The sequence below is a fragment of the Pygocentrus nattereri genome, chromosome 25 (assembly GCF_015220715.1).
Source record: "Pygocentrus nattereri isolate fPygNat1 chromosome 25, fPygNat1.pri, whole genome shotgun sequence".
Lineage (NCBI taxonomy): Eukaryota > Metazoa > Chordata > Actinopteri > Characiformes > Serrasalmidae > Pygocentrus > Pygocentrus nattereri.
In genome coordinates, this window is record NC_051235.1 from 16,152,111 (window position 1) to 16,165,472 (window position 13,362).

At 38.8% G+C, this 13,362-nt stretch overlaps 1 protein-coding gene across 4 annotated transcripts in view; it reads right to left on the minus strand.

The window, feature by feature from the left end:
- Window positions 1-2,513: 2,513 nt before the first annotated feature.
- The window catches only part of abcc12 (ATP-binding cassette, sub-family C (CFTR/MRP), member 12), a 29,109-nt gene continuing 18,260 nt past the window's right edge, over window positions 2,514-13,362 (minus strand). For all 4 annotated transcript variants that reach the window (XM_017693243.2, XM_017693242.2, XM_017693244.2 and 1 more), the window contains exons 17-31: window positions 13,043-13,130; window positions 12,873-12,938; window positions 12,672-12,761; window positions 12,456-12,559; window positions 10,439-10,609; window positions 9,734-9,960; window positions 8,726-8,863; window positions 7,206-7,395; window positions 5,535-5,624; window positions 5,098-5,287; window positions 4,677-4,836; window positions 4,464-4,542; window positions 4,146-4,259; window positions 3,679-3,843; window positions 2,514-3,529 (exon numbers count right to left, since the gene is read on the minus strand). In XM_017693243.2, coding sequence (XP_017548732.1) covers window positions 3,437-3,529; window positions 3,679-3,843; window positions 4,146-4,259; window positions 4,464-4,542; window positions 4,677-4,836; window positions 5,098-5,287; window positions 5,535-5,624; window positions 7,206-7,395; window positions 8,726-8,863; window positions 9,734-9,960; window positions 10,439-10,609; window positions 12,456-12,559; window positions 12,672-12,761; window positions 12,873-12,938; window positions 13,043-13,130 — 1,965 coding nt within the window. In that variant the 3' untranslated portion in view covers window positions 2,514-3,436. The remainder of the gene's footprint in view (window positions 3,530-3,678; window positions 3,844-4,145; window positions 4,260-4,463; window positions 4,543-4,676; window positions 4,837-5,097; window positions 5,288-5,534; window positions 5,625-7,205; window positions 7,396-8,725; window positions 8,864-9,733; window positions 9,961-10,438; window positions 10,610-12,455; window positions 12,560-12,671; window positions 12,762-12,872; window positions 12,939-13,042; window positions 13,131-13,362) is intronic.

Genomic DNA, 13,362 nt, shown 5'->3' on the forward strand with positions numbered 1-13,362 from the left:
CCGAAAAATCACACTTTTGTGAGTCAGACACTACAAAACATTTATGATGTTTTGTCCGATTTGACCACTGATATCAAATGTGTAATTTAGCCTATAATTTGACCTTCAGTTTAATTTGGTCTCCCCCATAACTGTCCGGCAGCGTCGCAAAGATGGCCGCCGAGTAAACAGAGCGGCCTATAAGGACTTTGACCCTGGCTAGTCAGTCACTGCCGGTATTGGATCCGATACAGTTCCCCCTCAAATTCACGTTCCCTTTGACAAATCAGGTCCGCGGGCGTGTGCCTTTACTGAACAGAAAACAATGCCAAGCAACATTTGAACCACAGAAAGCGAAACGTTTCAAAACGGCCGTCCTGCAGCTGTATTAACCCAATCGGCGACGAACAGTACAAAAGCATTTATCAGTACGATCGTTTACTCGCATTTAAATAATATTTATCAGGTACTTTTCCGTATGCCGTGTTATCTGGAGTGAATTTATATTGGGTTTGGGTGAAAACAGGCGGCCGTTCATTGTTTCAACTTTCTCTCTTTCCGTAGTTCTGCTGCTGCTTGGCGTCGTCTTCTTTTTAATGAGTGCGGTCCGCGGTGCTGTAGACCAGTGGGGGCGGGGCGACATGGCAACAGTAAACCAGTACAGCCGTGTGAGGACAGCTGTGTTTGAGCTGAACGCGCTTTAATGTCAGAGAGCAGAGAAAACTTTCACTAACCACACAGCAAACAGACAACACCTGACGGAAAATGAAAAGGTCAATAACAAGACTTGCTCAGTAAACTAAACATGATGAATAAACACAACTTGCCAGCGTTCAGTCTGCGCTTCTACCAGTTCACAACTGGTAACACAACGTGCGTCCATAAGCCACAATGAGCACAGAGTAAGACTGAGATCCATGAGCACCCAGGACACAAAAATAACTGACTCACTAACTGAATGAATAAAGTACAATAAATAAAATCCCAAGCCTGCTTGAATCCCCACCACCTAGTGTCCTGATTCACAGAATGTCCGGTTTTCGCCACAACACAACAGGTCAACTTAATATCCTACAAAGACAGCAACCCCTTATTTCTGATAGCTCTCTGCGAGGACCAAACGTCCCCAAAAACAACACTGTAGGGAGAGCTGACTGAGCCACATGAAAAATACTTTATTTTAAAAAAAAAAAGCTGAGAAATAATTGCTTTTGGTTCTTGAGGTCAGTCAGCCTTAAGTTCAGTGTAGCAGCAACAGTTAGCCATAGGCTTATACTGAGTATTGTGTTTCTCAGTAACTGAACCATTTCACATCGCCATGACATCTGTCTGGTCTCCATGAGGAAAATGCTTTAATACAAAATAAATAAATGAATAAACAAATAAGCAGAGCAGCTGAAAACATTCATTCCTTTTGGTTTCTGACGTTACAGTCAGTGCTGAGTTAGGAGTAGCGTAGCATAGCATACCCCTAAAGATAGCAGTGCACTTGTGTGTATTGTGTGTTAGCATTTTGCTGGGACCAAATGTCTTTAAAATAAGGTTTGACATGTTGTGGATACAGGCTGGTCAGCAAGAGTTCAAATATTTCTATACAAAAACTGCTGCTGAAAGAAATATTCTTTGTGTGGTTACAGCTAGCACTGAGTTGGGTATGGCACAGCAGCATCTAGCTACAGTCATACAGTCAAGTCAATTGAAATACTCCACAAAGGTAGCAAAACAAAGTCCTGTGTATATTGTTTTTGTTGTGGCGACCAAATGTCACCAGGATAATGGAAAATGAACTTTTATTTTAAAAAAGTAAAACAATTCAGCGGAGGTTTCTGAGGTTAGAGTTGTGTAGCTACAGTATTACAGAAATCAATGTAAATATAATCTCATGTGTGGGGTGTCGTAAGGTCCATTACATTGTCCACCAGAGACGAAACTTTGTTCCGAGACGGAAAACGTTGAGTGACTAAGAGCGTAACAAAACACACAGCTGACGGGGAAACTAGCCGGAGTGTATTAGCAGGGGAAGTCAGGTGAAAGCAGGTTCAACTCTCACACGCCTTTAAGTTCAAACAGAACAAAACGCCACACACTCAAACACGGCGTCCACACACACACGCGTGCGCGCGCCTGTGGAACCCGTATCTGTTGCATCATATCTGCATTATGATAGATAAAAAGCAGATTTGGCTGATATCTGATCGATGTCTTTCAACATTCCATGTTTATTGAGCTGAAGTAATTCTCCTGCTCCCTGTCCAGCCTCGGCTCCTCTCGGCCCTGCTGAAATTTCACTGAATTTCATCAGTGAGCGCGTTCACTGATGCAACATCGAATCAACCCGCTCAGCTGATGCGGGGAAACAGAGACCCCAGGTGGTCAAAAAAATAAATGCATGCCGGCTCAGTGCAGAGAAGAATGTAAAGAATGTATAAAGAATGTTTAATGCAGAATATTTTGTGTCAGGTTTAATACTCTTGATTATATTTTATAAAAATAAAAACTAAAGACAGATGGAATATTTAAAAAAAATCCAAACATTTTCACTTTTTATAGTGCAACTTTTATTAAAACATCTTTGATTATTACTCCAGCAAATCATGTGGCATGTCTTCAAATACATAGAAAAAAAAAATAAAATAAATACCTTATGTGTATATACATATCAGTTTTAGCCCTATGAGAATTGAAAGATGAAAATGGTACAAACTGCTTAAAAGGTCCAGGGGGATGCTACAGAAACAGTTTTGCTACAAGCGGTTCACTTAAACCAAGCATGGAAAATGTACATGCAGCTACTTTTTACTGGGTCCTGTAATGTAGCATCAGTACTGTTCTTAAGCAGGTACCAAAAACAGTCTGCTAGCTGGACTCAGTCTTGAACTGAGAATGAAAAAAAGCAGAGGTTTATTTTCTATAAAATAGAGAAAATGTGCAAATCATGTTGCTATAACCAGTAGTCTCAGTAGAGGTGCATAATTAGCACTAAAGTACATACACGATTTAGGGACTTAAATAAGGCAGAAATTTACAGTACAAGTGTCTTTAAAGCACATAAAAATGCAACCAGTGATACAGCTATATCTCTGATATAATAAATCAATCATGAATATAGCACCTTTCCACAGCTTTAGACAGGCAAATTCTGTCACGCTGAGATGTTTTAAAATCAGTTATGCGTAGAACCCACTGACAAAGATTCCAAATGCAACCTGACTGGTTCGGAAACCAAAACAAGTTCTGAGCTTAACGATGTTCTAGATAAAACCCTCTTTTAAAAAAAGCTTTTCGTACTGTAACACCTGGCTGTATGCTGGACCCCTCCTTTGTAAATAAAACTGAAGCACACATCATCTCACCCTCATCTGTTCAGCAGTTATATACTGAGATACGAACGGACGACTCCCAATGCAGCTAATGATGAGTATACCACAGGCAGAAAGAAAATGTGTGTATGTGTGTTTCAGGAGTTGATGCTATTGGCTGCTGCTAGTAGTGCTGCAAAGACAGAGTTTGGTCTCTGGATGAGATCCTGCGGCTGGTCGAATTCAACAGCCTGAAAAAGAGAGAGGGAGGGGGTTTACATTGGAGAGGGTTTCTAACTTTTAGAAGTAGAGCTATCTGCTCTAGAGTAAATAACCAGTCACTTTACTTTGTTTTACTGCAGCGAGGTACACTAAAGCAAGCATATGCATGTATTCTCACCTTGCCCATGTCCATAACAAGGATGCGGTCACACACCAGTACAGTGTTGATGCGGTGGGCTATGGTCAGCATGGTGCAGTGCTGGAAGGCATCTCTGATTGTGTGCTGAATCAAGCTATCTGTCTCAGAGTCTATAGATGCTGTTGCCTCATCCAGTAGAATGATCTACACAGCAACAAAACAGTTTACATTTAGATGAGCAGTCGACGTGTGTACATTTACATTACATTTACGGCATTTGCAAGACGCTCTTATCCAGAGCGACTTACAATTTGATCATTTTACACAGGTAGGCCAAGGTGGTGTTAGGAGTCTTGCCCAAGGACTCTTATTGGTATAGTGTAGGGTGCTTACCCAGGTGGGGATTGAACCCCAGTCTACAGCGTAGAAGACAGAGGTGTTATCCACTACACTAACTAACCACCGTGTACAAGCATGTCTGAGTGAGAAAGCGTGTATCTCCTTACTTTAGAATTGCGGAGCAGTGCTCGTGCCATGCACATGAGCTGCCTTTCTCCTACAGAGAAATTCTCTCCATTCTCCACTACTGCCGACTCCAGCTTCTCTGGCAACTTCGAGATCTATGAAAGACATTGAGAGAGAGTTAAAATCTGCTATTGTATGCTATACTGTGTTGACTGCAGCAGGACTGAAGTTTAACCACTTAAACTCCATCGCTACATACCTCGTATATAGGTTTACTTAAATAATACTAAATCATTTATAGTGGTTAGTTGATCAGTCTTAAGTCTGAGAACTGAATAACAAGCCCAGTGATTACGTACAGTTTCTTTCATATACGTTTTCTCCAAAGCCATCCAGATCTCCTCATCTGAGTAGTTATTAAACGGGTCGAGGTTATACCTGCATCAGATAAAGTCACACACAGACACCGATTTATACATTTAAAGTGCTGTAACTAACAGACTATTATTTCATTACTGGATCAACAGTTTTTGCTTAAGTTCGCAGATAAAAATAGAGAGGTGGGAGGTTACCTGATTGTGCCAATGAAGAGGACAGGGTCTTGTGGGATGATAGACAGCTGACTTCGCAAGTCCTGCAGGCCTAAAGTGCTGGTGTCCACATTGTCAATCAAAATGGTGCCTCCTGCCGGCTCCACCAGCCGGAACAGTGCCACGCCCAGGGACGACTTGCCTGCCCCACGGAAACGTTAAATACTTTAACACAGTAGATTGCCCCCTGAAGGAATGCATCCTTATATATGGCCTTATTTACAAGTTTGGGCTACATGCTACATTCCATTTCTTGTTTTTCGCAATGTTTTCTCTCACTGTCATTCCTACAGCTTGTGTGTATTCTTTTTACAGTGGAGGCTCTTAAGGGGGACTTTAGCTTTTTACTTTGCTATTGCCTTTGTCAGTTTACTGCTAGTTGCTAGTATATATCATCTCTTACCTGATCCTGTTCGTCCAACTATACCAAGCTTCTCTCGTGGCTTAATTGCGAGGTTGAGGTTATCCAGCACTATAGGTGTGTTCTCTCGGTATCTCATGCTGTAGTCTTTAAAAGTAATAGCGCCCTCTTGTGGCCAGCCAGAAGGAATGCTGACATCTTTCACTTTGCGCGGTGCCTCAGAAACACAGCCCTGAAAATATATTAGTAATGACCAGAGACAATTTGTTTGTCAAAAAGTTGTATGACTAAAAGGAACACGTAAGTTTGTCATTTCAGTTTTGCACTGAAATTAACATTTTAATACTAAGATCAATTTGTGTTACTGGACATTGTATTTTAATTTCTATTTATATGAAAAAAAAAAAAACAATCACAAAAGAATACTCAATGTATGTTCAAACGTTTTGATCTAACAATTGAATGAACGAGATTCTTACAGTGATGTACTCCTGCAGTCTCTCCACTGAGGTGAACTTAGCCTCCACTTCTGTAGAGAGCCTGACGACGTACTGCAACATGCCTGTCAGCTGCAGTAACAAAAAAGCACATGCTAAATAATGCTAGCTTACACATTGTACACAACTAGGACTGCGCAAAATTCCATATTGCGATTATACTGCTACACACTGTGGATGTGACATGGCTTAGAATGTATTATACAATTTATAAAAGACTAATGAACCCTTGATGTGCCATGATTAAATGTTTAAACAATGCCTTTAACTTGATAAATCACATGAATGCCCTGGTTCTTCAAAACATTTATCTAGAACTTTTACAATGGTCAGGATTCTCACACCCAAGTAAAGAAACACTGTGATTGGTTAGAGGACTCATCTAAATATTGTAGCTTTCTGGGATATCAATACTGCAAAAACTAATATTTTCATTGTACAGCCCTTCTCACAGCCCACGTCATACACAAGGTAAGATACAGTATCCAATATCACCATGATCAACTAAATAATGCTTAATCAGGGCATTTCATTGTAAGTGCCGTTCCAGCTAGCTGAAACATGAAAGAGAGGCCGAGTGTGTGTGTTTGTGAGTGCGCACGAACACACAGGGCAGGGAGGCAACTTTCAAAATGTCCTGAGTAACGAATTTCTGATTACCTGATTAAAACTAATCACAGACATAATCTTAAGGGTTATACAATCACTTCAAAGAACTTTCATTCAAAGGTCATTTATCTACATAAACTGAAGTGTCAATATATTCCCATCAGATCATATTTGTAATTTCACTTTCTTGAATTCAGGGATGTGTGCTGCTTGGAAATAATATATGTATTGCTTTTACTCTATTTAAAATTACCCTGATTTTATTAAAAATAATACAACAGCTTCTACTTTCTAAACAATGTGGGAGGGTTTGGTAATGTGTATATTAGTGCTTGTTTCTTGAGGCTGCAAAACAAATTCTTAAACCTCACTGACTACAGCTTTTTGCTGTAAAACACACACACACACACACACACACACGATATTCCAAATACTAATGGCAAATACTAATATTTCTCAGTATATATATATATATATATATATATATATATATATATATATATATATATATATATATATATATATATATATATATATATATATATATTTTTTTTTTTTTTTAAAGTACTAAACTTTAAAATGAGCTGTTTAATTGAAGCACTTCACTTAAGTTGAGCATCTAAAAGTAGGCTATCATGCTCAAACTACTCAAATGCTGTGCGACCCCCACAGGGAGAATTGCAGCTAACATCACATCAAGCATGTGAGTGTGGCTATTACAGACTTGTTACATGATTGGATATAACCAGATTGCTTGGTACATAGTTTCTTGTGACGATGATGATGATTAATAAAATTAATAATAACTTTTTTTTAACCCTATGCATTTTATCATATTGTATTTTATTTTATCATATTGCATTTTATAAAGCAATAAGCCACGCAGGGTTATATGTCACACTGACTACCACTTAAGGGGTTTTAACTGTGCTGCAATCACCATAAAATATAGTCTTCTGTGCATACTGCTTTGGTTTTGAAGAGGCCATGTTCAGAGCATAGAAAACAAACATATGCATAAATGTGTAGGTGTGCATGTGTTACCTGTATAGTATAGGAGAGGGCCAGACCCTTGATTGCTGGGTTGATGGCATCATTAGGGGTGAGCACTACCAACAGCGCCACCAACAGGGCAACAGTGGCAGATAGGAAGTCCAACCAGAAGGACAGCCAACGTGTTCCACAGTTAAACATCAGGAAGTGATTGGAGTTGTGGTCACTTACCACTTTGAACCTGTCAAGCAAACATGCACACACACATTTACACACATAAATATGTCCACACACAGAGGATATGAGATGACAGAACTAGTCACATATTTTAATTTTTTACAGTATTCCAGTGCAAATGTGCTCAGAGTATTATATTGTGATGCTTGGTCACCATGGAGCTCTACGGCATTTGATCCCATTGTTATAAAGGCTGTATGACTTATGAATATTATACTGTATGAGCTAGACTATTTGTAATGCAGCATTTTACCAGCGTCTCATTGTTGTAGACAGTGAGTAAAGCAGGATTTTCTAGGTTTTTGTGAAATGTGTTACAGTTGGTTTCAGCTTAATCTAAGATCCAACGTACCAAGCTGTTTGCATCAGTTTCAGTTAGTTTTAGTTGCAAATCGGATGCATACTGGCTCACAAGACAAAGTACAGTTTATGGGCGCATTGGAAAACCCACAATACATTTCATTCCCTCATACATATGCATTTGATGAATAATTGGGCAAAATGTGGGAGGATCATGCAGAAAATGGGGGGAGATATTAAAAATGCAGCTGATTATCCTCAATTTACTAAAATTTGAGCACAGTGCAGCATCCAGTTTTGCACAGATTATTCTCGGCCTTTCAAAGCAGGAATACATTTGTGGTAATATCTCAAAAAACATATTGCTGGAAGACTTTTTTAAAAATGGCAGGAGACATAGGCCCATCCCATCTCCTCTGCTATCACCACAGACTGGAAAGGGCACCTACAGAGCACCACTAGTAGCCTGTTAATGAAGTAATGTTCTTTTTTATTTGAGGGTTACCCTATTTATTAGAAGATTTCAACCACTACCCCTTGTAACTACGTGAAACAAGAGGTAGGGGTAAAAACAAGAAATGGAACTGGGTCATAATGGCTAAAAGGCCATTAAACATTCTTTTAACTGGTGTACAATAATTTTTTTTGTGAGAAAAAGCTTCATTCACTAAACACCAATCTCTCTGTCACTGAACTATATGTTTTCTATAATTGTCTTGAGCTTATTGATGGCCCCTTTATTTCCCTGCGTTTTTACATGCACACAGAGTTTGCGCAGTGTGCAGGACAATGTGCAGCCTTTGTAAATTTATTGTAAAACATTAATTTCAATATTGTGAATGCATACTGCAGTTGCAGCAAGGCTCATTTTGTGCTGCACCTGTGTTTGCACATATATCTGGCACTCAGTGTTGTGTTTGTATTGTTCTACAGTGTTGTGGGGAATCCTAATGTTGTATTATACTGGTACATGCTAAAGTGAATTGGTATGTGTAATTGTGTTGCTTCATTTTTAGGTGTGTAAGGAGTCTTACTGTTGAATGTACTGCGCTCTCTTGTTGTAGGCATGGATGGTGCTGAGGCCCTGGATGACTGAGGTGGTAAGGGAGATCCAAGGAGAACGGCTCACGTTTTCCATTCGCTTCATCTCTCGAATACTCCTCTGGAAGATGCTAAACCATGCAAAGCAGCATAACGTTAATACAACGCACAACACGCCTGTCTACTGTTCTGTAAAACACATTATGGCAGTGAAATGTACATGAAGGATTTCTTAAACTGAAAGTACCTAAGAAATTAATTCTACTTTTAAAGGATTCAGTAGAGTTAGTCATCGTGAACAGGAATTGCGAAAAAGTGTTACATGAGGTGGTGGAATTTAGGCAATGGTTGGGTTGCACCAAAGATGACTCAAACCAGTATCTCACAAGATATAAATAAACAAAAAACCTTGGCTAATGTTTACTATATTAATATTAATTTGTAATTATTTGTAGTGTACGATTCCCCAACCAGATGACCAGGATCTTTTCGATGCGGAGTTTGCATGTTCTGCATTGGTATCCTCAGGACTTCTGGTGAACTGGAGATGCTTAACTGCCTCAGCTGTGAATTGCGTGATTATGTATTCCTGCCTCCCACCCATTGACTACTGGCATAGTTTCCAGCAAACCCCGCGACCCAGAAGGATAAGCAGCTTAGATAATATGTGTATGTATTTGTAGTGTATCTTGACTGGCCTAAGACTAAGACACAGTACTGTTATCTCAAAAAAAAAAAAAAAAAAAAAAAAAAAAAAAAAAAAGTAAAGCAGGATCAGACTACCAATTGAATAATTGCTTAAAAATCTCTTCACTTGAAAATGCCATTTTCATTTTCATCACCAGGTGGCACTGTTTGCCAAAAATTTATAGCTTATTTCTATTTGTTTTGCACCAAAGATATTAGATACATAAAGAGACCTAAACTGCTTTTAAAAGATCCAAAGAACTGTGTTCCATCACTGTACTGTTTGTGAGTGAGGGTAGTGCTGGGGGACTCACTAGAGGATAACAGTGAAGATGACCCCCAGGACTGCCACAGCGATGAGGAGGTATGGAAATACAATACAAACAGTCAGGATGGTGTAGGTGACCATCAGGCAGAACTGCAGGAAGTTCTCCATGTTGAATGGCAGGACTGCGTCTATCTCATCCTGGTCCTTGCTGAAGCGATTAATCATACGGCCAGTAGGGGTTGTGTCAAAAAAGCTCATGGGACTGGCCAGGATCTAATGGGCAGAGGTCAAACATTACTGCACAACACCACTGGTTCTCCATCTCAGTCGGGACGACACTTGATTTGAGTCACTAATTAAAGTCAATCATGAATTCAGGCATGCAGAGAACAAGCAAAGTCTACAGAACTAGGATGAAGAACAATACACTCCACTATTACATTAGCAAAAAACAATACTTACACTAGTCATGCTCTCATCCTCCTGCACTCATGGAGGTCTTAAGGTTGCCTATGCTTGATTTAAACAAGCTTCTATAAAACCATGAGTGGAGACTACTTATTTATTAAATTGGTTATTTTAGCTCATTTTAAGTAAACAACTAAGCTCTTTGAAGAACACTAACACTGTATTACTTGCTCAGTGTCTGACTGTCAGTTCCGACTAATTAAAAGGTCACAGAAAAAGGCAACTGGTTTATGTGTAAATATGTCAGTCTAAGCACACAGTTCTACTCTACTGGGAGACTCACCCTCTTGAACATGGTGTCATGGAGTTTTGAGGAGGCATGTAGTGTGACTTTAGTGAAAGTATAGCCTTTGGCCACACTCAGCACTAACATGGCGATCACAGTCACTCCATAAATCATCTGATAGAACCCCAGATCTGGATTCTCAGAGATGTTGCCAGAGCCTGTGCTATTCTATGAGAGATAGATAGATAGATAGATAGATAGATAGATAGATAGATAGATAGATAGATAGATAGATAGATAGATAGATAGATAGATAGATAGATAGATAGATAGATAGATAGATAGATAGATAGATAGATAGATAGATAGATAGATAGATAGATAGATAGATAGATAGAGGCATGAAGGCTTAAAACTGCTAAATTACATTACACATACATTATATACATATAATAATAACAATAATGCTTCCACTTTTAGCACTGCTTCAAAAATACAAATGAGAGGGGATACATTTTTTCAAGAACAAAGATTTTTCATAATATGAAAACTAAGTTGCAAAAACAGCCAGTTTTGAATTCACTGTAAAAAAACTATTTGCATATATCCATCTGTATATCCATATTCCCTGCCCAGTTCACATAAAAGTCACAAGGAATGTTTCAGCCCTTGCTGAATATGAATATGGCACAAAACAGGGCAGCCAATCAGAACAGAGTCTTCAAGGTAAAAAAAGAAAACCTGTCATGTAATAATGAATTTAGACCCTTTTTATACATAACCCTACAAAGACAAAAAAAAGTAGACTTTGAGGATTAAATTAAAATACAAAACAAAATGTAGGATATAGGCCCTTTAAAAAAACTGCCACTGTGTATGTGTGTGGTCATCAATGACCTTTTTGGCTCACAAAGCAAAATTTTATTTGCTATCTACTCTTTTCCTTGGCAGCTCTGACCTATTTAGCACTATCCAGCAACTGATAAGCGGCATCCTGACACACTTCACATCACATGGTCCTACACAGAACAAAAACAAAGTGTGCCGTTGTCTCTGCTAGCAAGCTGCCATTACCAAGAAATGCTGCTGGTACGCAAGTGCGTTGTGTTGCTGGAGGCCAAATATGAGGGACCCTCCATGTGGGGGACATACCGTACTATCCAAAAGTCATACCCCACCCTTCTTGTACTTAATTTTATTCATTTATTAGGCAATATTTCTGAGGACATAAGATATAAGACAATCCACTTGCACAAGAAAGTGCAAAGGACAATAAATGAAAAAAAAAAAGAAAAAAAAAAAATGTACCTTTTCAATAGAAGAGATTGAAAATCATAGCCATCAACTTTGACAGATAAGAAAAGATCAAGGTCCACTCTTGATTTAAACCTGCAAAGTTTTTCTGTCTATCGTTCCACTGTGAGAAGACAACTCAATGCTATGGGTCTGAAAGGATGTGTAGCTGTCAAAAAGCTGTTAGCATAAAAAGGAAATCTGCAAATCAAACAAAGAAGCTGCTGGTGTCCTTAGAAATAAGGACTGACCACTGCAGAGTCCAGACCTCAATATCACTGAATTGTTTTGGTATTCTGGAAAGCAGAAAATGTTACTAATGTCTAACACTAAACTTTGGAGCTGTGAAAAATATCCCTGCAGATTTTGAAAAACTGAAGGCATATCAAGAATGGAAGCTGTGATAAAGCAAAAAGTGGGCCCACTATACAACAATAATATATTTAGTTGTTAAGATTTTTTCCTGATGCTAAAAATCTTGAACTTAATGCTTGTTTTGACTGGAATTAAAAAAAATGAAGGGGGGAATCTGACTTCTGCACAGAACAATTTTTTTGCTTCCCATGAGGATATCACATCCCATTTGGTCATTCAAATACACATGTACTGCAAATGTAAAAGTAAAAAAGTTTTTATTTCAAAAACTAATTAACGCTATTTATTTCCTGGTTATTTAGGTAAAGCTTAGTTAGTTTTACATGTAAGTAATATTTAGCTCGCTAGAGCAACAAGTAGGTCAGGTGAAGCCCTCAGATAAAAACAGTAAAAACAGTGTGTTTACCCCAGAGCCTTCATGTAGCCAGTAACTGAGCCACCAGTTGCTGAAGGCAGTTGATCCTACCAGCAGGATGAAGATCAATATGACAAAGAGCAACAGAAAGTAACCTAAACCGTGTGAGACAGAAAAACAGTAACAGAAATAAGCTGAGAAAATATGGATGGATGGATGGATGGATGGATGGGTGGGTGAGTGAGTGAGTGAGTGAGTGAGTGTCACCTCCAGCAGCCATGCAGTACCGGTGGTAGGTTCTCAGGGTGACTGATCCTTCCTGAGAAACCTCCTTTGTGACCAGCTGATCTTTGCCCTCTGAAGTACACACAGACCATTTAAATGAACTGGGGTTAACTATGAGCTATGGTTCCAGAATAAATGCCATAGAAAGAAATATGTTCCTATATAACAAAAGAACCTCAGTACCTTTCGTTTTTGGAGCTTCTTTTACTGAGTCATCTGGATTAACTTTCTCATCAGACATATCAAATGCTGGAGAAAAACAATCAGCAAACAACAATCCAGTATTAATACAATCTTTCAAATAGCAATCACAGAAATAAAACCCATGTATACTAAACTGCATGGCCTCTGACCTGGGTTTACAATTCCATTGGCTTTAGAGTCATCCTGGCCCTCCTGTCTGGAATCAGAAGGAATTGTGGAGGCTTCCTCTTTCCTCTCCTAGGAAATAATGATAGGACAAAATTAAAGCTGAGCAATTTTATAAAAAAAACAATATTTGTTTAAATATATGTTAATAAAACGTTTTCCAAATATATTACAGTGTCAGATCATGTCTGCATTAATAATTATAATTTCTGCCTACTGATGTTCTGTGTTAAAAATGTCTTACAAATCCTGACAAAGCTTGTTTTGGAGTGCTTTGTTATGCTCTCAATCCGAATGGAACCTT